The sequence below is a fragment of the Rhinocladiella mackenziei genome (genome assembly GCF_000835555.1).
Source record: "Rhinocladiella mackenziei CBS 650.93 unplaced genomic scaffold supercont1.1, whole genome shotgun sequence".
NCBI classification, from domain to species: Eukaryota; Fungi; Ascomycota; class Eurotiomycetes; order Chaetothyriales; family Herpotrichiellaceae; genus Rhinocladiella; species Rhinocladiella mackenziei.
Window position 1 is genome coordinate 1,072,841 of NW_013550604.1, and position 24,097 is coordinate 1,096,937.

The 24,097-nt window shown below is 50.6% G+C and overlaps 6 protein-coding genes across 6 annotated transcripts; 4 read left to right on the forward strand and 2 right to left on the reverse strand.

The window, feature by feature from the left end:
• Nucleotides 1-9,294: 9,294 nt before the first annotated feature.
• On the forward strand, nucleotides 9,295-10,164 carry Z518_00383 (uncharacterized protein; the record flags this gene model as incomplete). Its single annotated transcript, XM_013420986.1, has 1 exon — nucleotides 9,295-10,164. The coding sequence occupies one exon, from the start codon at nucleotides 9,295-9,297 to the stop codon at nucleotides 10,162-10,164; it is 870 nt and encodes a 289-aa protein (XP_013276440.1).
• Nucleotides 10,165-10,944: 780 nt separating this feature from the next.
• On the reverse strand, nucleotides 10,945-12,254 carry Z518_00384 (uncharacterized protein; the record flags this gene model as incomplete). The annotated part of the gene is made up of 8 exons (XM_013420987.1): nucleotides 10,945-11,038; nucleotides 11,121-11,175; nucleotides 11,244-11,387; nucleotides 11,460-11,614; nucleotides 11,669-11,779; nucleotides 11,831-11,909; nucleotides 11,959-12,115; nucleotides 12,171-12,254. 8 exons carry the CDS (start codon nucleotides 12,252-12,254, stop codon nucleotides 10,945-10,947), a joined length of 879 nt encoding a protein of 292 aa, XP_013276441.1.
• A 1,915-nt stretch (nucleotides 12,255-14,169) lies between these two features.
• On the reverse strand, nucleotides 14,170-15,560 carry Z518_00385 (uncharacterized protein; the record flags this gene model as incomplete). Its single annotated transcript, XM_013420988.1, has 4 exons — nucleotides 14,170-14,298; nucleotides 14,359-15,052; nucleotides 15,111-15,378; nucleotides 15,437-15,560. 4 exons carry the CDS (start codon nucleotides 15,558-15,560, stop codon nucleotides 14,170-14,172), a joined length of 1,215 nt encoding a protein of 404 aa, XP_013276442.1.
• Nucleotides 15,561-16,465: 905 nt separating this feature from the next.
• Z518_00386 (uncharacterized protein) lies at nucleotides 16,466-18,690 on the forward strand (the record flags this gene model as incomplete). The annotated part of the gene is made up of 2 exons (XM_013420989.1): nucleotides 16,466-16,767; nucleotides 18,114-18,690. 2 exons carry the CDS (start codon nucleotides 16,466-16,468, stop codon nucleotides 18,688-18,690), a joined length of 879 nt encoding a protein of 292 aa, XP_013276443.1.
• A 1,037-nt stretch (nucleotides 18,691-19,727) lies between these two features.
• Nucleotides 19,728-20,012, forward strand: Z518_00387 (uncharacterized protein; the record flags this gene model as incomplete). The annotated part of the gene is made up of 1 exon (XM_013420990.1): nucleotides 19,728-20,012. One exon carries the CDS (start codon nucleotides 19,728-19,730, stop codon nucleotides 20,010-20,012), a length of 285 nt encoding a protein of 94 aa, XP_013276444.1.
• Nucleotides 20,013-21,147: 1,135 nt separating this feature from the next.
• Nucleotides 21,148-22,499, forward strand: Z518_00388 (acetate kinase; the record flags this gene model as incomplete). The annotated part of the gene is made up of 3 exons (XM_013420991.1): nucleotides 21,148-21,530; nucleotides 21,592-22,408; nucleotides 22,461-22,499. 3 exons carry the CDS (start codon nucleotides 21,148-21,150, stop codon nucleotides 22,497-22,499), a joined length of 1,239 nt encoding a protein of 412 aa, XP_013276445.1.
• Between the last annotated feature and the right edge of the window lie 1,598 nt (nucleotides 22,500-24,097).

Below are 24,097 nucleotides of genomic sequence, written 5' to 3' on the forward strand. Positions count from 1 at the left end.
TCCATGGCAAGAACTCTTCAACAAGAGAAGCATAAGGCGCACAATACAATGGAGTGGATTCTCCATCCCCAATAAATATGTATGGCTAACAGGTTCCAGGATTGCTGCGGTAATGTTAGCTCTTCATATGGGAACAGGACAATCTTTTAGCAGCGCATATGGACCTACATTTTACAAGACGGTCGGACTAAGCTCCAAGGCATTCCTCTACACGGTTAGTAAATAAGAATATCAGGCTCCTGGGTAAGATTCTTGCTGACAACGACAAGGTCCTCGGTAGTGTTGTCCCCATTGCCACGTGCCTGGCTGGGATGATTTGCCTAGACATTTGGACACCGAAAAGTGAGCTTTTGCTCCTGCCGCCTTCACCACTGCAGCTGAAGTTGAGACCGCTGCATTAAGAGAGAAAACGATGGCATTTGCAGTAAGTTTCCCCCCGAGATCGCAAGACCAATCAACTTTCTGACTGCAAATTGATTTCGACTGCTGCGAATGTCGTTGTCGGCTTTACCGTTTGTTTTCTTCATTTCATACTTACATTCTCCATCATATGCAAATCTGGGTTCGAAGACAGGGTTTGTCTTTGGAGGAATAACTGCATTGGGAGTAGTATTGGTTGCAGTCATGGCCACAGGCGGTGTTGAAGCTGAAGCGGCCGGCATCTCAGTTGCAACGGACGAACATGTCGAAGATGTCGCGGTAGCTCAGACAGCTCGGGAACCCAAGATCGCTTATAGGCCTTGACATGAGCCGGGTCGGGCTGGGTTTTCACCCCGTGGCCCGCCCGAACGGGTTTTCGGGCATGCCTATCCTAGGTTTATGAAGTGTCATAGTTTCGAGAAATGAGCACAATGTCGGTCTGATCCGAACGGACTCTCCTTGAATAAATATTTCCTTCAATGCACTGACTAGTACCGGCGCGCCCCAGGAATATGACACAGCACAGCACCTAGGTGAACCCCGGAGCTCTGTATGGCGCATGACGTACCGCAAATCCTTGGTGATAGCCCCCGTCTCAAGATGAAGCAAACGTATCTCAGTACGCAATGTCTTGAAACCAGAGTATTTGGGCTATTGCTCCGCATTACTATCCTATGCCTTAGACTGTGCCATGATCTCGGGCATTGAATACAAACGTTGGTTGAAGGAGCGCAGCTCTTGAGATGTTTTGACGGCCGTTCTAGTGAAAATGACAAAGGTAGAATGGGTGCGAACGTCGTCCTACCAAGGCAGTTCAAAGCGGCAATCGAGAAGACAACTTTGGCCAATCCACTTGACTTATGTCGACAGGAGGATTTGAGGTACTTCGAGAATAGCAGGAAGATAGGACGATTCTTTGAAAAGAAGGCCGTCTGAGGTTATGCAGGATAAATATTTCAGGAAGATGAGCATTCGCTGGCGTGAGGCTGCGGTCGCCCCTATCGATTCATCTGTGAGGTCGTTGACTGGGAAATCTGCCTCCGGTTTAGCCGGCATCTCCTTTGAGGAATAGCTCCGGTCTTGGCTGCCTGCCGCTTTTGCCGTCTCTCTATAGGAACCGCCCTCTCATTCTCCTCAACGTCGACCTTTCCCTCCATCCTATTCTCTCCTATCTTACCCCCTGGCACTTTCCCCTTGCTTCACAGGGCACAGTCAAAGCCCGCGCTTTCAGGCTTCCCAACTCTCCCCTTCTCCGCCTCCCTCTGCCCGCCTGCATCGGAGCGACCCCTCCAATCGTCGACCCTCCCTGCGTTATGATCTCGACTCGAGGAGTTTCGGCCCTCCGATACCACCATTTCTGCCTCACGACTTCGATCCTACTTGCCACGCAATGTGTTGACGTGGCCCACCGTTTTCGACGTGCCAGCCGAACTCGCCGTAGGCGTGTGACTGATCGCAAAGGATCGAACGGCACATCATATGGCTGTCTCTTTCTGTCAAATCCCTACCATCGTCTCAGCTGATAGGGAGCTGGATGAATCCCTGGTCCGTCACGGCGTTTCGGCGTCATCTCGCACCCTGGTGCCAGGCGCAGGCAGCATAATGCCGGTATTGCGGGGATTGTGAAGCCGGCAGTGGAGAAATCTGGCTGTGTACTTTTGGGGGGAGTTGGAGAGAGAGGCCCGCCGTTGGACGTCTATTAAAGGGGCGTCATCTCTTCGGCCTTGGCTTCTATCTCGCCGGTTCACATCCCCAATACTCTCGTCAGCCATTTGGGTACAATCACATAGCCTAACTAACGTGCGAATCTGAAGAAAACTTAAAAAATCACGAGCATTAAAAGGAGGCCGATGCTTACTTCTTGAAAGTTGTTACCGAAGGGCCCATGACCATAAGAATGTTTTGCCACATACTACTGATGCATTCCCTCAGACCAGGCGCAATAAGGTCCTTTGAATGTCTCCTTTTCATCAACAACTTTTCCATTCATTATGAAGACTGTTCCCTCGCCGTTGATTTTCCCCTCCTCATAGAGCTTGATGACGGCTTTGATATTGATGTGCTGTCGATCGGGTTGATAGTGAGGGTTATTGGGATCCAAGAAGCCACGGAGTTCTTGGAGGCGCTTCTGCACATCAAAAGGTTCGACCCACGGGATTCCGGGGGAAAATTTAATTGTCGACTCCATTATTAAGAATCTTGCGCTCACAGCGGGTGTCGACTTGGCAGATACGTTTTGTCACGTGGTGGACGAAATCGGCCCTCGGAGATCTCCGCCAGGAGAAAGATTCGAAGATCGCGACGCCTTTGTTCTAGCGTTGGGCCCGACAGTACAACGCAATAGTAAGACCTTCAAGGCCATCCCTCAGAGAGCCGAGAAGTGGGCACTACAGCATGGATCACCATTCGCGCCGCAAAGTACGAGCTAATACATTTCTCGAGAGATCTCAGAGCCCTCCCTTGCAGCCCGCACCTATTCTATCGGTACATTGAGGCCTCCTTTGGTTGTTCCAGCTACATAATAAGGACTACAAATCGTAGTGCAACAGATTGTAGTCGAGGGGATCCAAAAACGCAACCAGGACCGAGACATGTTTCCCCACCTCCAAGCCGGACTGCTACGATCCGTAGTACTACAATTTTGTCGTGCCCTCCGAAGGCGCGGAGCGCTTGCCTCGAGTCGGGGGTAACGAGACGATGGATTCACACCTTGTCGTGGTGTCTGATGTTAGTAGCTGCGCTCGCGAAGTGAAGATGAGATGAATCTCAGACAGTGCTCCGAACTAGTCGATCATATCGGTATTTGGCGGATACCGACACCATCGTTGTCGATATCACCGATCCCGGATATCGTTTCCGTGGTGCATGCGGCCCCATAACGTGTCACGTGATTACCAGCCACCCTTAATCCGGAAAATCTATAGTCCGAAAATTCCTAAATCCTCTGCCCTCATTGGCTGAAATCCCGTACTGCGCATTCAACCCATCGGATCCAGTCTATGGACCATCCGGGGATGGGTAGAATTGCCGCCTTTGTCTGCCAGACCCCCCTGATCGGATCCATCGTAAACGGAAACCAATCGACAGCGACAGCGAGGTCAGTAACGCCATAGTTGGGAATGACGGAATACTCAGTTAGGAAAGCCGACTATAATATCGGCGATATATTTAGTAAATACCGATACATTGGGCTCAGATATCGGCGATGAGATCGATATTTGCCAGCTCGGAATACTGCTCCGCTCGCACTAGAACTGTTGAACAAAGGGGTATTGTGTATAGGCTCCACAGCTGAAACACTGGTGAGAGGTTTCCATGGACGACGACGTTACTGATGGTTGCTCTGCGTAACGACGTAGTATTCGCACGTCTATAAAAGAAGCCTCAATACCTCGACAAGTAGATAGAGAAGGGAGCATTCAATACATCTCGAGTTGCACCCAGCTTGACAAGAACCTATTCGTTTACGGCGAATGGCGAGTGTTTGGCCATTTCCGCGCGGATTTTCTGTGCTTTAATAGCCTTTCATACTAAGTTTTCGTTTGCGACCATCCTGTCGTACAGCATCTACTCAATCCGTTCCAGGTTACGTTTCCAGTCGACGACTGTCGCAAACGGTCGTATTCCCTTTTCATCGCTAGGGGAGTCGAAGGTTCCGTCCGTAAAGGAGGTAGTATGGTGAGCGCTCGGTGCCAGAGTGCACGCGGATTCGTGTTGCGAATAGTGCTTGTGGTAAGTGCTGATCTGTCAAACTTCGTGTGCAACTTGAGGTGAAGGAGTGCTCTGTTCCCTATCTACTTGTCGAGTTGCTGAGGGTTGCTTTATAGACATGCGAACACCTCGTCATCGCACAGAGTAACCACCATCAACATCGTCGTCCATGGTAACTTCTCACCAGCATTTCAATGGTGGAGCCTATAGCCCCCTGTCCGACATGATCCCACAAAACGGTTGGCTTGTTAACTAACATCTTCGTGAGGAGTGTTCCCAGGATTCCGTTATAGTTCTTGACCTTTCCGTTAGTTTGCGGGTGGTAAGGTGTGGTTACACGATGTTTCGATTTCAGTTTTCGAAGGAAGGTCTTCATGACTTCCCCCACGAACCGCGTTCCGTTATCCGAAAGGAGTTCTTGAAAGGGCCCGTAGACCATCGTAATGTTGTCGTGTAGAGCGAGAGCTGCCGTTTCTGCATGCGCGTTGGCTAAAGGTATCGCAATCGGCCATCTTGTGAGGTATTCGATAGCTGTGAAGATCCAGCGATTCCCTTGGGGGGTTTGCGGAAGGATACCGTTAAGGTCGACAGCCCAGCGGTCGAAGAGTTCTAAGGTCGCGCTTGCGAGAGTCTGTGGCATCTCGCGTTCCTGACTGATTAGTACAAGGTCGTTGGGCGCATTGACACTCCGGGCACAATTTTGCGAAGTTCTTGATATCTCCTTCGAGGGATCGCCACCATCCACGACCGGTTACGACTCCCATCAGCCCAGGGTAACCGAGATGACCGCATTCATCGTGCATCCTTTCGACGAAATCGGCCTATTAGTGGTCCATCGCTATCCGTCGTAAACCAGTCCTTTTCCTTGTAAATGGATTTGCGAAAGGATTCTGGAGGTTCAACACCCTTCTCAATAAGCTGAACCATATATTCAGCCCACTCGTCCTCGTCCAAGTGCGGCAGTGCGAATGGTTACGATGACTGCTGCTCGGTTACGAGGCCCTCTACTCATCCAGTCTGATCTTCGACTAATCGCGTCGGGTATGGTGTTTTCCTTCCCCTTCCGGTACCGAATATCCAAGGAGTATTCTCCGAATTCGTCAATCCACCTCGCGAGCAGTTTCGATGGATTCTTCATAGTTGCAAGATATTTCAAGCTTTTGTGGTCGGTCCAAACAATTATCGGGAATCCGTTGTCGATATAGACGCGCCAGGTCTGCAGAGCGTACTTGATCGCTAGTAGTTCCTTCTTGTGTACTGGGTAATTGGCTTCCGCCGGAGTAAGTTTTCTTCCGTCGTAAGCGGCCGGGTGCAGCTCGTGAGTTTTCGTGTTTCGTTGCGAGAGTCTGCAACCAATGGCCCATTCGCTGGCGTCGGCGTCAATTTCAAAATCGCCACGTGTGGTATCTGCCTGTGCCAGAACAGGCTCGGACGCTGCTAGTTCCTTAATCTTCGTAAAAGCCGCCTCCGCTTTGGCAGTCCACGTAATTTTTGGAACCTTCTTCTTGCGGAGCTCGCTGTCGGATTCCTTGAGGAGCTCAAAAAGGGGTAATACAGCGTTCGTAAAGGAGGGGAACGCTTCGCGGTAGTACCGAGCGATACCCAGAAATTGGCGAACTTCGTGTACGTTGGTTAGGCGTGGCCAGTCAAGAATTACTTGTACTTTTGACGCAATCGGGTCGTTGAAGCCGCTACCGACGATAAAGCCACAGAAATCCAATTCTCTGGCCGCAATAACACATTTCGATGGGCGAGCGAATAGAGTGTTCTCCCTTAGGGCTTGAAGAACTAGTCGCAAATGTTCGTAATGTTCCTCAAGAGAGTTGGAGAAGATCTCAACGTCGTCCAAGTATACGATAACGAATCGGCCGAGGTAAGGACGCGGGATACGGTTCATTAGGGTCTGAAAAGTTGCGGGTGCGTTAGTCAAGCCAAAGGGCATACCAACATACTCAAATTCGCCTTCCCTCGTGTTGAATGCTGTCTTTTCTCGATCTTTCTCCGCTACTCGTATCTGGCAGTATCCTTGCGTCAAGTCAAGATATAGGCTTGAAGCAAAGAAAACTCACCCAATGCCGTATTATGACTGATAATTCCCTCAATCTACGGGAATATCCGCCACTTGACGACTCCATCGTAGCATTTGCGGCGAGATTCGACAAAATTTTTCGGCCGAAGGAGAGAAGGGTAGTCCAAACTTCTCTTCATTGAAAGAATGCTCTGATCTCCTTGGGTCAAAGGATGGCATCAAGCCTGTCTATATATCTATCTAACGAGTGTACGTCACCGTTGTTGCCTGTCAATGGTGATACAGTCTGGTGAGCGAGTGTTGCAAATAACCCGGTTACTCGTGAACGATAGGCCATCAATTTTTCAATAGGTAGTTTCGGGGGGCCGTCAACGCTTCGAGAGCGGGAAAATGGAGAATTTTCGAGCAAGATGTAGGAAATCGTAGAAGTTCTCAACAAGATGGAGGAGAGTGTATTGCTCGTAGAAGCGTCGTGAAGGGATAATAGATAGTGCAGCCCCGAGGCTAAAGCCTCAGGGCCTTGCTGTCGTGTCCCAACGGTTGTAATCAGTCGTAAAGTTACAATTGTGGCCGTTTTATAGGCGTCGTCCTTGGCGTCTTGGCCAGAATCACGGGTGTTTGAGACAAGGGTTGTGGCTTGGCATTTGGGGGGTGGCACCCTATTTGATAGATGTCGATATTCCCCGATATCGACGTGACCCACGCATCGGATCTAGTTTGTGGACCACCCAGAGAAGCTCTATTAATCACACTCGACATACTGCAGTTCACAAATTAGATCCGATGAAACACCACCACCATCGGACCCAATCTGTGGATCATGTGGCCAGGGGGCACCCTACTCTAACACTCACGGAATACTCTTATACTGACTTCCGGTAGCTGTCTTTGAAAACATCGGCGAGGTTTATTCTTCCATCCCATTTCCTTTCTCGCACTGGATTAAACTAAGTGATAAAACTGCTCTTGTAGCGGTGCATTCCAGTAATTAATTCACTCCTAGGCCCGATGCAGCAGTAAGGTAGATTCTGAGGGAGATCCGGATAACGTCTGTGGAGACAGAAAAGATCCCCCTAAATGCCCACCTGATGGACCCCCACGGCTTGATCTAAATGAGGAAAGGATGGAGGCTTTCAGCAACAATAATATGCCTGGCGCTTACGACGAATCCACCTTCTGCGGACGGTTTTTCGAACATCAATCCTTACGCGATGTTGAAAAACTTGGAATTCCGAAGCGGAAGATGAACATGTGGGACTACGACAACCGGGCGCGTGTCTTTCTTCATGAGGTGACACGTCTGGATTATTTTGTTCAATGCTCCGTCTCAAACCCCATTTATAGACGACCTCACCATAGCGTAGAAAAAAAGGCAAGAAATTCGGCCTTGATAGCGTCTGCGGCCCATTCAAAGCCAAGGTCTTAGCAAATTATAGGACCAGCAGGGGGTGGCTTCTACACCCAGCGCAACGGTATGTTTTTCTTAAACCGGCTATGCTTTGCGTCTTATTGGTTGCAAAAGGAAGTTCTTACGCTGACCGAAATCCTTGAAACAGCTGGTAATTATGCCTGGTACGCAATTGACAAAGTATATCTGGGAAAAGTTAGGAGGCAAAATGTAGGTTCAACTTCACAGCACAGGTCCTCAATCAGCTAGCATCGAAAAGCTTTTGCGCTCTTACTCCTTCCCACTTTGACCGTCGATCTCCTCTTCAAGTCGTATAAGAAAGATACTAATAACTATATACGCGTGTCAACAGAGATGATTACCCATCGGACCCGCAATCATGTGGTGTCAAGCCGATTAGGGCACCCACAAACAGATACAAAAAAAGGAGAAGAGCTAGATGTTGGAGAAACCACTGACCCAGCTTTTGTGGGTGTTACCGATATCACACTTCCTTCAATGGGATAACTGAGGAAGAGTTTGACACCAAAGTGCAGTGGTACAATCACCAAGGATGTATTGAGCAAGAAATAGTTGAGTGCGGCTGATGGATATTGTTGAAAAAGACGGGCCCTTGTTACGGCACAACCTGGCAGGCTCATCAGGGCCTGCCGGGTGCCTGCAGGATAACTATTGGTGCCTGCCATTGACCCACTCTGGCTGTCGATAGCCTTGTGTGCCTGCGAGGGAGCCTTGTGGCATGACTACATCACAAGGTGTCAAACTGGGGAACAACCTGAGATGTATTGAATGCTCTGTCTACCTCACAACCGGTCCTGCCAGGTTGCTGGTATATATACACGTTGGGTTGACCCCCTTTTTCTCCTATTTCTACCCCTAAATCCTGCCGAGGAGTGATAACCCCTTTTCCAATAAAGGGGCACTTGCTACTATTCAGCCGTTCGATGAGACCTTGTTCGACACAAGGCTATAAGTATCTAGGATAGCCTCGTACTGCTTTCATGTTCTTTGTCTCTCGTCTTGTACTTTATAGTGCATTGGATAGTAATATCATTGTCGGATCTCCACCCTCGTTCTATAGTACGTCTCCACCCTGACAGATATTCTGTAGTTCTGAAAGCAAGGCTGGTTCACTATGCCCCAGTCACCGCATTTGTGAATGCGTAATGGCCACGCTTTCATTGAGTCTCAGTCACACCTTTAGATGCCAGTACCGGTTCTTAGCCTGAAATATTCTGTGTTACGAAGCGTGTAGATGTGTGTTAAGGAGTTCGTTCCAGGATCAAGGCCAAGAAGCATGGTACAGAGAATAGGCGCCGAGGTAGCCAGAGTCTCTAGTCTTGGCGCTGATATCAGTAAGGCTGTGATGGAGCCCATTCTTGGAACCAGCCAAAAATATTCTATGTTCGACTCCAGAAGTAATTCGAGCCTGCTGTCCCTATAGAAGACGAGACCAGGCCTCCCAACGAGGGACAAACGCCGCCTGGAGCTAATTTTGCCCCGCTCAATCTTTTCAGCGACAAGGCGATATTGGCACATCTTGGCACAATATGTCTACGTAGTATATGACTTCAACTCATCAATCTATCTCACACTGCTTAGTAAACCTCCAGTATCATCGCCGCTATCACAATTTGGTCATTATCTAACAACATCTCGCCAATCAAGCAATCACTACTACGATTTTGTTACCTTTCCCCGAACCCCAACCCAGATCCACAGAACCATGTCCTCCGAACCACCGCCCCTCCAAACCTTCAACTGCCACTGCGGCAGCATCAAATTCTCCGTCCACAACGATCTCTCCCAAATCTCAGACTGCACCTGCTCCATCTGCACCAAAACCGGCCGCATGCACATCCGCGCATCCTCCTCACCCTCCGTACCAGGCTCCTTCCATCTCGCATGGCACAGCCCAGCCTCATCAGAAGCGGCGGCCCTCCCCCACCTCTCCTCCTACTCATTCGGCTCCAACCGGCTCATCACCGACTTCTGCCCCACCTGCGGCTGCCACATTCGCGTCCGCCTCGCCCCGACTGACACAAACGCGGACACACCGACGCGCGCTCTCAACGTGCGCATGATCCAAGCTCTTGAACCATGGTCCTTTGAAACTACTGAGACCCTCACTGCGCCAGCCAAGTTTCCGCCGGCTTACATCGAGCCTGAATTCAAAGGTACGAATTTCACGGACGAAGAACTGGGGGGAGGGAAGGTGAAGTATCAAGGCAGCTGCCACTGCGGCGCCGTCACTCTCTCTTTACGCACTCGTCCGCTTTCCGAACTGATGATCAGGGAATGCAATTGTAGTTTGTGTTGGCGGAAAGCGCTGATTCACTGTCCCGTCGAGAATCAAGAGGATGTGAGGGTCAGTGGGGTGAAGGAGGCAGTGGTGGTGTATAAGCCGGAAAAACTGAATCAGGGGTTGTTTTGTATGAACTGTGGGGTGCAAGTTGTCACGAGGGGTCAAAATGGGAACGTGTATGCGGTGAATTTGAGGACGATGCATGGGGTGGATTGGGAGGAGGTTGAGGTGGGGAGGGCGAAAGGGAGGGAGCTTAGCCCTGAGTACAAAGTGGGTGGTGAAGCGACGTAGAAGGAGGTTGGGACGTGTGAGAGAGAAGGGAATGCATTGGGAGTGTGCATTTTTGACTCTTCATTCTTCGGATCTATTCGAATCGCAGTTCGGCACCGGTTACAGAACAGGCCCCCATTGAGGAACGTCGGCCGGTTCATGGGAATTAAATGGATCTTATGAAGAATGCACGATGTAGATAGTGGATATGCTGCCTCTCCGAGGTTCTAGGCGGCCGAACTACTGACTCATACCCACCGGAGGTTAAGAAACGCTATGCCTGCAGTTCGCCTGCGCAACTTCACCTTTATACCGACACGTTCGATTACAGGTACGAGGGTGCCGGACTTCAATTCATTGTTGCGCCCTTCCCGCTAAGTAACAGTGACCCTGTTCGCCCCGCGGTTGTAACTTTATCCAATGGCTAGCTCTCTCTCCACTCTAAGTTTTGCTTACGAAGGGCCTCGGTGACTCACCTCGACGAGTCGTCGAGGTCTGGTAGCCCCTTCTGAGGTTAATTCGAGCACGGGGGGGCTTCGGTGACGTACACTCGCAGTTGCGAACTTGAAGGAGAGCCAGACTTTCGCGGCAGGTACAAACATCAATTAAGCAGCTAGGCTTATCAAATTTTGAGATGTTATGTTGGGACCATCTCACTCTCCAAGTCTTCCAAATGTGGAATGGAGACCTCTCCCACTACCCCCGAAGGGATCGCCCCTTCCAACCATTCATCCCTCGTGAAGGTTCTCGGATGTTGCGCACTTCGCTCGATAGAGGGTCAAAGGGGCCATTCATCTCTTATCACACAAATTTGTGGTCTACCGCCTTTGAAGCTTCCTGGAGAAATCCCTTGGACGACAGTAGGGGTGGTTGCTCCAACTCTCTAACCACATGCCTATGTATCCGAATATCAGTGTGAAGAGTGCCGAAAGGTTGGGAGGCGGAGATGAATTCAAAATTTTACGGGAAGCGCTTACCTGGTTAAACAGTCATCAACACTCTTGACAAAGAATGCTGATACCACAGAAACCACTACAGACAAATCACGTTTAGTCTCTTGTTCAATACCCGGCGGACCACTCGGAACAGCCAATGCTCACCTCCGAAAGATGTGCTGACGAGGAAGACTGTGCTGTACCTCCCGGCATAGAGAGACTGGACGGCATCTTCAGTGGTCTTGGGGATGTTTGGAGTGATACCTCGGACTTTTTCAATGGCCTGCTGGTTTCCACTTAATATTGCCTCTGAGGGTCGTGACGGCGGTATCAGCACAATTTACTCGTCAATGTCAGTTTTCAACTCGAGTTTCGACTTACGCAGCAGCGCCGGGACAGAGCTAGCGGGTAGGCCAGCTTCCAGTGCCGCGACGGACACATCCGAGGCAAGATTGGTGTTTGTGTGTTGGCGAAAGATGCTGCTATATATCGCTATCGCTATACATCCGCCCACGGTTCGAAAGGATCCTGATAGCCTGCAAGCAGTCCGCTCTGGCCGCCATGAAAGACTCCAGACTGTTCCTTCTTACCCAGTCGCGACGCCAATGTAGTGATCTTCGGCACCAAATTGAATGATCAGGGTCGCCAGAACTTGGGAAGCACCCACAAAAAAGGCTCCGATGCTCACAAGGACGATGGCCCTGGGTGGTGCATGTTAGGAAATAGAGGAGGCAGAAGCGGTAAAGGCACACATCAGAATGGCAACCACGAAGAACTGCCATCGCGTATGCTTAATTCGAGCGACCAGAATGCCCGATACCATTGCTCCGGCTAAAATTCTGTTAGCAGCATTCGTCGCTGCAAGTTACGACCGACAAACTTGTAGCGGCGCAATTATACGCCAAACTGTACCACCCAATCGTTTGCGGAACTGTGGTAAACAACGTTCGGACCGCTAGGCGCTCATCAGCAAAGGAAGCATCAATGCGGTTCAATCGTCTGGTGTACCCTGAGGCCACAATACTTGGGCTGATCAACTATTCAAGGAGTGTCGGGTGCCTGCGCATTTCGTCATGGTGCTTTGAGGCTCACCGCCATGCCCGACACAAATATCGTACACATGGGAAGAGTGAAGCCCTTGACATTTTTGAATATTTCTGGTGGGCAAAGCTTCATGATGTTCCAGGGTAAGTAGATCTCCCAGAGTGGCAGGAGGACAAATGTAGTCACAGCTATGCGGTGCGCCATCGTCAACCGAGCTCCTGGCTTGTCGGCGTGAGAGAGACTTACCGTCGATCAGCAGAGGGGAGAAAACTACGTCGCATGTCCCAAGGTGAGGATTTCCACCGAGTTCTATCCCAAGCAGAAAGCTCGTCTAGCCACCGGCGAAGAACAAGAGGCCACAAAGTCCAGTTCCTTGAATTGTTGAAGTCGACTTTTACCTTCTGGGTGCAGTGAAAGAAATCCTGGCGACCAGTAGAAAAGAAATGGTGAGGACCAACGCTACACCGCTTGACATTGCGCCAACTAGAATGTCCGACGCCAGCCCAAGTTGCCCACGAGAGCATAAGCTGAATGATTGCACAACGTCAGATTCACCAGAATTGCTTTAAATGCGCAAATATGGCTTTCAGCACCTGCCAATGACCGCTCCAAATGCCGAGCCGGGTGGTGCAGCGAGGCTGAGCGAAGCTGCGGTTTCTCCTCGTCTTTTCGGCACGATCTCGCTGGCACCTGCGTAGGCCAACTGTTGCGGCCCAGCCCCGATGCCCTGGAGATTGAGAGCTTTTCCCTGGCTAGAGACGCGAGAAGACCCTTACCTGGAGGATCATACCCCCAATGATGAATTTGATAGAGGACGCTTTTCCTCCGGGTTCAGTCCCGACATCGACCATCTTCTAACTCGGACCACTCTCACCTTGCAGCCACAATGCACCCACGAACGACGTGAGCTTTGAAGTTCCATGTCTTCAGCTTCCACTCTTAGGAAAGTACTTACCAATCATCCCAAGCACATTGCCAGCAATGGTAAAGTTCCTGTGTCCGAAGATATCCATGCAACCCCCCCGCAACAGTCTGGATGACTGCAATAGATAGGGTTCCAGCTGTAGGGATCCAGTCGAGAGAGGAACTGGGCCCTATATCGTCGTTGATGTAAAGAAGGATGGTAACAGGAAGGATGTATGAAACTAGGTGGGCTTCGTAGGAGAATGCGAGAGCCTGTGACAGACATGTCAGAAGAGATGGCAGCTACCAGGGGAGAAGAGTCCAGATTTTGCGTACAATGATGGCCCAGACAAGGTACGCCAGTCGACATTGCGTTCCTGGTACGCGGTAACTTCTTGACTCGGTGTGGATATCTTTGCGATCACTCATGTTGAAGCCGCGCCCTGAAACGATTCCACCTCGAACTTGCGAAGGCAGCTGTCCAGTGCCTTTGGAGACTAACTCGAGTTTCCGTGGGATATATATGCCATGACCCACAAGCCGGACAACATGGGGAGAAACAAGGGGAACTTCCCCGGTCAGAAAATCTGGCGAAGACTGAATCTTCACCCGAGGTAAATGTTGCATGGATCGGATAACGCTGGGCTGGGAGATTGGATGAGTGGTAAATGCTTCGGATATCATTTCAATCTTTGCCAAAAAGGTCGTCTCCAGAGAATTCTCCCCATGGCATAGGGATGCCAGTGAGGGAGTCACTGGTAGCAACATATGCAAAGATTTGAGGGTCTAACGAGGAGTCTGACCTCTGGTTAAGCCTTTGCCATACCATGGCACGACGATTCACTCCGTTTCCACCTTTTCGGGCTCTTGGGGGTCTGCAGTGGACAGCTGACCACTTAGGTCGTGAACTAGACTCGACGTGGGAATGACCTCCACACTTCAGGGCCTCCTGGCGTCCTTTCCGCCGTCGTCAGACGAACGAATTTTATGCTACCTCGGAAAGGGGGACGAATCCACTCTTCTGATATTGAGTTACGAGCGCCGGAGTAGTGTCGTATCCTTCTTGTGGCCAAAAAAAAAAAAAGACCCATACAGGCTCTCAATCTGCACAATGCTACTTATCCCAAGGCTTCGTCGCCACATCTCAAGTGCTAGTGATGCCTTGATAGACTGCCCGTTCCAGCTCGTCGTATAGAGCGATCACGACTGGATCTACCATGGGTAACACCTGTGTAAACAAAGTACCCGCAATACCAGTCTCCAGATCAATCCACTGCGAATGGGTGCGTGAGCGAAGAGAGCTAGGTTGCTGCATAGGGTGTGAGGAACTTACCCAGTGAGAATTTGTGTAGCCGCTCCACATCACGCTGCCCTTTCGACGTTTTCCAGGCACGTCTTCAAGATTGACCGCACCTCCCAATGCGTAATTGACCGGAAGGCACCGGGGGAACTCGGGGCATATGGCATCGTGGAACGGTCCGTCGCAAAAGGCCTGAAGATCTTTGGTGTCCCGCAATTGAGGACGAAATAGCTCCTTGACGGTTGCTGGCTTTATGAGGACCCCGTCGTTGCTCACGAGCGCCGCCAATAGATTCGAATAGTCTTGAGCTGTGGTAAATAGACCGGCGCCTCCGCTGATTTGCTTTGGCTGTAGAGGGGCTGGGTCGTCGCCGGTCACGAGTTTCCCATCCAATGGGGAGCGGAAGGCGACTATTGCTCGACGGCTCGCAAGCTCGGGGTGTCCCGATATGAAGAAGGTAGATGATACCATCCCCAGCGGCTTAAACACATGTTCCTGGGCGTAGGCTTCAAGCGTGCTGTTGCTGACAACCTCGACGACGCGAGCCGCCCAGTCGCTTGAGACTCCGTACATCCAACTCTCGCCGGGTTCAAATTTGAGCGGGAACGTGAAGCCTTCGAGGCTGTGGGACTGGGATGTCACAGTCCTGCCGACCGAAGTGGACCACTTTATCATTTCAGGGTCGAAATTATCGTAGCAAAAGCCGCTTGAATGGGTAAGGAGATTGCTGATGGTGTCGTCAGTGGTGTCGTTCCGCTGCTCAAAGAATAAAACAGTCAACTTACCGAAGCGTCAACGGCTTGCTTTTCTCGACCAGGATCGCGTTGCCTTCGTTATCAAACCCGCGCAATATCTTTATGTCAGCGAGATCTGGCACTATTTTGCCGACGTCGTCGTCCAAATCCACCGCACCCTTCTCCACCAACTGCATCACACAAACCGCGGTGAGGAGCTTCGTCAACGATGCCACCCAGCAGGGCGACTCTGTGGTGAAAGGTGGGGAGTCATCACCATCGTTCAATTTCCCATAAGCATTCGAATATATCGTAGCTCCTACATAGCCTCCCGTTAGGACTGTGCAAGGGTGGTCGAGGGATTGGCGGGTCAGTACCACTTCGGTCTCTCAGGACGAGCCCGGCCGCCATCAATTGCTTTGCTGACGGTGATGCTTCAACATACTTCTGCAAGATGCTGTCAAGCAGGAGATGGTCGATATTCAATTTGGGAGTGTTCATTGTTTCCAGAGGAGGGTCCCGCGTGAACCCACGTGCCTGCATTCAATGTACCACTACTTGTAAACGGGTGTCTTTGCTACCTCGAGCTTTTTGTATCAGCTTTCGATAGGAAATTTTAACGATCTAGCCTTCTGCAATCTCTAAGAGTCTGGGGAGTACTGGGGGGTGTCGGCGTGACTCGGCAGATGGCAAGTACCTCCACGTAGGCAGGGCCCTCTCGACCATAGGATAAGTGAGTATGAGTCTAGACCACGCGCGTTGTGATGACACCCACAAAATCGCCAAGGGCCCCAGGGGTGTCAGACGAATGAGTTCCCAAAAATGCCGGTGTTGGAGACAGAGTGGATCTGCGACTCACCGGCGATGACTCGCTCCCCTCGGACGAGACGAGATCAGGGATACATTTCAAGAGAGCCATTTAACCCCCAGCCACGAGAGTGGATGCAACCGTACGTCCAGCTACGTCTACGCTCCAACGAGCCAGCGACATTGATGGTACACAATTCCCGCGGCTACGCTGATTCCTCGGGCCTTGTCTTCATACCTTCGCTGTCGCTGGTTGGAGCAGGACGTACACTTTGACATCACCTTTGTGGGGCCCAAACCATGATCAGAAAGGCATTCGGACCGTCGAAATCGTGCATGACCGAGGCATAATAGATCCAATACCTAGGTATTTCCCCAGAATCGCTCGTCATAATAAGCTCTTCTACGATGTCTGCGGCTGATTCGAAGGTGGTGGTCTCGAAATGCGAAGATACTACAAATGATGGCCTGGCTCAAGACGCACTGTCGTTTGTTTTTCAGGTGCACAAGAACACGCGTCCGTGGTGGTGCTATTTTGCCATTTTAACTGGGGACGGTATGGATCCCCCCTGTATTCTTACGGCAAATGGATTGAGGGCATGCCAACCGCTGTCGAGATCAATACCTTCTATCATCAGTCCCAACTCGTAAACGCAGACTACGAAAGTGTGGTCCGCCCGAATGCAGAGACCCTGTACTCCATGGCCTTCCTCGATCTCGCCGGATCCGGCTTGCAAGATGCAATGACGCTTCTGTTGGAGAATGGACACGATCCAGATCCATACACTGCCGACGGCCAAACACCCTTGTTGTGGGCGGCCAACAAGGTCCGAAGAGTTAGCGCGCTGCACATGACCCGGGAGGGAGAGGGGGGAAGCGAAACCTTTTGGAACCGACCTCCGTAAGTTGGTGGCTCGCTTATAATCTGCGTTAATCGGTAATACTCATAGTATTACGAGTTGTAGTAGGTCGAATTGTAGTACTACAACCATCGAGACCTATCTGGGGGAGAATAAGCTCCATTCAGTGTTGTCAGTTGGAAGTCATCCTTGATTGCCATGGAGAATCTCCTGGGTGGTGAACTACACCCGTCTCTGAGGACTCGAATGACAGCACATCGAGTATGGGCAGCAACCGAACGGCTTCCATCATCAGAGAGCACGCACAAAACAAGTTCCTCGAGCTTCGGACAGCCTTGTCTTTGACTTGTCGTTTTACGATACGAGATGGCGGTGACCTTGTTCGTAAAGATGAGCTTCTCGGGAAGACGCTGAGATGTCAGGGCTTTCGCAAAAAGCGGACAATGCAGAAGCTCGAGGACATGCTTGACAAAGACATGTCACGAGTGGTTGATGTCTACCCACGGGTCACTGATCCCAAAAACGTGAAATCGCAAAAGCGATGATAGAGACCGAGAACGTGACATGGGAGGAGAATAGTCCACATTCTGACCAGTCTGCTTCTGAAATATACGGCTGGGAGAAAGAGACCGGAGAGCAAGACGATCTGCGAACATCTTGATCACACAGAAGAGTCATGCGCACACAGCCTCCGACAGATGATCAGACGTTTTAAGCCTGGCAACGCAACACATCGCGACTGTTCTTCATTGCACCTCGATAAGATAGCGCAGTGGGAGGAAGCAATAGTCCAACATTGCGGAATCGGTGGCATTCTGCACCCAGACATCGATACCGGCAGCCCAAATGGGCAGCTGGACTCCTGCGGTGACGCCGTCTCCGTGATCTATTCAGCCTGGAGCACAAAGGAGAAGTCTATGTTCTCCAGAACTCACACGTCTCCCTTCTCAAGCCTATCCCGGCTGTATTGGTCAGTAGCTGGGTGGTATTTCAATCTCCTGATACAACCCTGGTACAAACTCTGGTACGCGATATGGAAACCAGTCGACTGGCATAAGCCTATAATGCACAATCACAGATGAGTCATGATCCACCAAGCCGTGTTTGGAGAAGTACACTCCCTTTTATGCTTCGACCACGCTGGGGCCCCGAAATCTGGGACTGCAATCTCTTGCAATACTGTGTTTGCGCCCTCAAATCGGTCCGTCCGGCGATGGAAGATTTGAACAAGCTGGGTAGCTGTTGCGACTCGTTTCCCAGCATTCACAAGCTATCATCTCTCTCATGGGAGGCTCTCAACGGTGGACATTAGCTTCGGAGAAATCTTGACATTGAGTTAAATGTTGGGTGAGCTTCTGAGCGTGGACGAGCCTAATGAACTTCTCAGAGAGGAAGCATGGAGATCAGGACTGTGCAACGGGATCCTCGACATGTTTGACAAGCTGTTTGGGAAGAAGGAAGACGCCGTCTTGCCTCTTCACCAATGCACGAGAGTGTATGGTATCGCGAGTTACGCGCTGCACATGACTGCTTTGTTTGCGCAAATGTTCTCGGTCGGGCTTGTCACATACTCTGGAGGGCATGGCTCAGATTTGTATATGGCTCGCATCTCGCGCACGATCAAAAGGTTCCGCCTCCTGGGCGTTATGCCCACCGCTTCAGGCACTATTGTCGAGAGAGTAGAGCTCTCCTGTCTCGGAGGACTGGTACTAAAGCCGGTGTGGGCTTTCAAATTGGATCCAATCCCCGAATTGACGGCCTGGACGCGAGGTGTGGTCGATCCTGGAAGTATATATCGAGTTCGACATGATATCGAGGCGAGAATCTGCCAGCTGCTCGATATTTGGGATACCACGATTGTTATCGATGACAAACCGGTGACAGAGCGTGTCAAGCTCCGTATGGGCAACGGGTTTTCTCTCAGAAGCCAAGCGGCCGATTTTCTCATTCACGGCACACGATAATTGGTTGCACTGGTCCTCTCAGGATAATGGAGTGGGCCTACCAATACATCATCTTGAAGACGGGTTCAAGATGGTTGTGGGAGCCATCACTATGAATCAATCGTGCTTACTATCACGTCGCGACTGCGAAATCGACCGAGCTGGCATCCTGGTCGGGTAATGTTATTCTGTACACCACATTTTGTTATTCTGTACACCGCTTTTGATTGGTCCGGATTTTTATTTTTCCGGTTATCTGCGCAGTTCGAAGATACGTGATGTCACAACACCTAAGTCTGCCTATATAGAATGCAGAAATGATGGTTAACGATGGTATCCTCTGCACGGTCGATACCTCGTGCTGACTAAGGTAACAAACCAGCGCCCATAGGCTTGGGTGGGAACCGCCCATAAGCGGGGCAGTTGCCCCCCGGCTTATGGGCGGTTTCCCCCCGGTTCATGGGCGGTTTCCCCCTCCGGCTTATGAGCGGTCCTCCCAAGCCTATGGGCGCTGGTTTGTTACCTTAGTCAGCACGAGGTATCGACCGTGCAGGGGATCTCTACACAAATCCGGCTGTGTAGGCCACAATAATTTACAAAGTATACAGAGAAGCTCAAAATGCACGGTACTTATCTACCAAGGAAAAGGGAATCAAATGTGTTTATTGCTTCGCAACCACCTATAACGGGGAGAGTTTAACGCGTCACCCCTCCACAGCTACGCCACTTACTAGTGTTTTCTCGCCATCGCCGGGCCAACGGCAACAAGCTCTGTTAGCGCGGTGTACAGAATAACAGGATGAGAGCGTTAAGTGTACAGAATAAGGCGAGAGAGAGGTGGTGGTGTACAGAATAAGGAGAGTTGAGGCATGGTGTACAGAATAAGCAGGTTTTCCGGTGTACAGAATAACAAAAGTTGGTGTACAGAATAATACCCCCCATCCTGGTCAGCTTGCGAACTCAAGCTGGCCGCTGGAAAGTACACACTAGGAACACAGGCATCACTGTGGGTTTCAGTGGCCAATGGCTCCTGGAACCGTGACATTCAATGAAGTGCGATGCAGCAATGGAACGAAAACCCGAACCCGCCCTTGAATATGCTCAACGAGCCGTGGGGTCTGGAATTCAGCCTCTACACAGGCGTTGCAAGGAGGGTGCCCCTTCGAGCCCTCTTAGATGAAACTGTGGTTTCTTACCTTCAGACCATAATCACCACTCCGTTACTGGACGCCGATCTCATTGAAGGTATTGGGCACGCTTCATCCGACGATGCTGCCAGCAGAATCTACAATCACATCGCCAGAACCGTCGAGGGCCACCGACCGAGGTATCAAATTGGATGATTCGTCGTATAAGAGTGGGTCATGCATCCAATTCTCGAAGACACCGAGATCAGCGCCCCATTCGAGCTTGCGACTTTGCGATGCCTGGAGGACAGTCGGACTGGGACCATGTGTCGAAATCCTCCTGAATCAACCGCCCCAAAAGAGCTCAGCCAGAAGTCAAATTTTGTTCTCTACACTGGTATTTGACCATACACAAGACCGCAGACGTTACAAGGTGGGTGTATTTAATGATTGAAAGCAAAAGGCGACGAGACATGTGTTCAAGGTTCATGGACTAGCAACCCCCGAACAACCTGCATATGTCCTCGAGTATGGGCGAAGCAAATAAATCTCGAGGAGAGGGAGGGTGCTGAGTTGATCGAACCTGGGAAAGAAGTAGTCCAGGGATTTCGATGCTTCGAACTACGCCTTCGTTGAGTCACGGAATACCTGCATCGAGAAGTGGATGAGCGCCGAAATGTCACTATGCTCGAATTTTCCTGTGATGTAACCGCTCTAATCACAAATCTAGAAACGATAGCGATTGACAACAAGTATCTGTATTCTTCGGCCCTCGAGTCTTCGAAAGGAAAACCTTTGGACTAGCAGATGGCTGGATTCACAAGGTGACTCCTATGGCTTCCACAAGGATATCGCAGCGGTAAATCAACGTTCTAGGAGAACGCGATCGCATTTGTTTTAATTTCTGGCCAAGTCAAATTCATTCGGTTCGGTAATCGAGAAGTCTCTGATGTCCCTTATAAATACCAGCAACCTGGCAGGACCAGTTGCTAGATAGACAGAGCATTCAATACATATTCTCTTGACATACCCAGTTTGATAGGATATGATTGAGCACCAAAATGACGGTCCGTCCTTATCGAGACCGCATTTGCCGCTTTGAAGAAAATCGACAGCGTCGACTTTAGTAAGACTCGGTCGACTTACATATACCACGTGGGTGATGGTGCGTCCTGACGGTGTAGATAGCGTTGGAGTTGCTAGGCGCTCAGCTCAGCAGCTGGCACTTCATCGCGCAGTGGGGTGACATCACGGTGTTGCATAAAAGCCCGTCGCTCCCTCCAGTGCTGTGACCACTCCCCGGGCTTGAGGGCAGAGACAGGGGACAGACAACTTCATAGATCGCTCTAAAATGGCCAACATCATTCTGTCTATCAACGCTGGGAGCTCATCCTTGAAAACCACCTTGTTTATCGAAGAAGATGAGCGTCAACTGCGGCGACTTGGCAGCGCGGAGGTGTCCTCACTGAATGCTCCACCTGCGAAGCTCAAATACTCCCGGGGCTCTTATAAAGCCACCAGCGAACTCAGCGAGGTCCACGACCACAAAGACGCGTTCCAAAGCGTTCTTCATTCATTCCTCTCCGATACGGAAATCCCCGAGCTCTCGGCCAAGGAAGACATCCATTATGCGACGCACCGAGTGGTTCAAGGCGGTGAGGAATTTAATGAACTTACTCTGATAACCAGGGAGACATTCGAGAAGATCAATAAGCTGTCGGACCTGGCACCATTGTATGCACTCCGTTGCCCTTCGGCATGTCGTTGATCCCACTACTGATCCATGGCTGTCCAGACACAATGCCTCGGCCGTCAGCCTCATGATCGCTTGCCATGACCATCTTCCCAAGGTCACCAATGTCGCGTGTTTTGACTCGGGGTTCCACCATACCATGCCCGATTATGTCAAGTGTTATGCCATCGATCAGTCGATTGCTCAAGAGAAGGGCTTACGCAAATATGGCTTCCACGGACTCAGCTACAAATACATGACCAGGAGAGTCGCCGAGTATCTGGGCAAACCGGAGTCCGAGACCAGTCTGATAGCACTCCATTTGGGCAGTGGAGCTTCTGCCTGCGCCATCAAGAATGGACAATCCGTCGACACCACCATGGGTTTGACGCCGGTATCAGGTCTGCCCGGTGGCACGAGAAGTGGTGATATCGATCCGAGCTTGGTGTTCCATTATACCTCCGATGCCAGTGCGTTGAGTCCGAACAGCACCAAAGACCTCCATATCTCCACCGCCGAAGAAATCTTGAACAAGCAATCTGGATGGAAGGCGTTGACAGGAACCACGGATTTTTCCCAAATTGCGGATCCTCACGCTCCTGATACCCACAAGCTCGCCTTCAATATCTTCGTTGACCGTCTCATCGGTTACATCGGCAATTACTTTGTCAAGCTTGGCGGAAAAGTTGATGCTCTGGTCTTTGCCGGTGGCATTGGCGAAAGGAGTGCCTACCTGCGACAAGTGGTGACCGAGAAGGTTTCTTGTCTCGGCTTCACTCTCGACGATGACAAAAATCAAAATGCGGCTGGTGGGGAGGACGTAGTAGATATTGGAAAAAGCGACAAGATACGGACGATAATCTGCGAGACGGACGAAGACGTGAGTTTCAAATCCCTTTGGGCGATCGCCGGGCTGACCCTGATTGATCCAGTACGAAATGGCTTACAATTGTGTCCTTCATCCCAAGTAAACGGCACCGCCGAATGATGTCGGCATCGATTACACGGAAATCCGGCTGCTCCAATTATTCGCCATAGAATTATGCATAGATCCAATCGTACACCAGCCCCGTGAGCCGTCCATTATCCACATTCTTTAACTTCGGGTTTTTTTTTTTTTTTTCCCGCCTCGCTTGTTGGTATACTCTCCACTATGCTCTTTCGCTCCCAGCCGTGGCATGGTACTGGTGGTCACCTTGGTAGCGAACTGACTAATCGGGCCTGGATCCTAATCTAGCAGGACACGGACCTAGCATCACTATGGCTGTTCATTTACTAGACTAAGCTATCTCTCGACACCGATGCAGAATGGTCCGGAATGGCTCTTTTCAAATGAAACACCTCCTACTCAATCGAGAATCGAATCATTGAAGCTTTGGCTTAGAAGGCAAATGTCCGCCGCCGAAAGCTTCCTTCCAACGAAATTAAGCATTCCATTCAGCTTTCCTTACTTCAATACAAAATATTGCTCCCACGGCGACACATAGATGTATGCACCAGTACATCAGAATTGGTCGATGTCGTTTCAGCTGAATGCCCCTGAATCGCGCGCTGCCTCGTCAACAGTGTTCCGCCATTGAAATCGGGATCTGACGATCCTCAACATGTTCAAGTCCATCTTGTTCTCCCTCTTGCGTGCAGAGGTCCAGACTGCCCGAGTTGTGCCCAAACATGCCTACACTTGAATATCCTTCATGGTTCATGTGCCGGTTGACAACGTGACAACTGTGGTTCCACATTACCAGAACCCCCAGATCCATACGCGGCGACGTCATTGGCAAACGAATTCACGAAGCAAATTACCTTCCCGAAGGCTGCTGCCCCTGAAATCAACTTCATCACCTTGACGAAGACTTTCCATATCAGCACCGAGCATTGTACTCTGGCCAGTCCTGGTTCCACAGCTTCAACTCGGAACAGGTCCTACTGGGATTTGCACTTCCCTGGAAACCCAATGATGCTCAGTACTCCTATATCAACAGTGCTACCGCTGTCGGATATTCGACATTGAGTTATAATCGCTGGGTATTGAGCCTAGTAGCATAGCAGATCCGTATACGGAGATCCCGAGTCTTGTCGAACTGGCGGTTCTTGCAAGGCTCACAACTCTTACTCGGACAGGAAGTATCCCGCAAGTGCCCCGACTGGAAAATGTCATTCACGTCGGCCACAGCTGGGGAAGCATATTGAGCAACGCTCTCGCCTCCGTGGTTCCGGAACTTCCCGATGGTATCGTGTTGACAGGATTCTCACATATGGAGATGTACCAAAACTGGTTCCTCGCCTCTACTGCCTTTCACCTGAGGGTGCTTGCGAGAAAAGCTAAAGGGTGACACTGGCAAGGGTGGTCGGATTTTAACGAACCATGAACTGGGTTCATCAGCGAACTTGGCAGTCGATTATTACATGAAGGAAAAGATACGGTGTGAAGGCTTGATGATATTTTGTACGTAGAGAACCTGTCTCCCGGTTGGGGAGGGAGGGGAAGAGCATGCTATAGATATGGCGGCGAGACGAGAGATGGAATGTAAAATCCCCAGGGTGAGAAGCCCAAACGGAAATTGTGAAT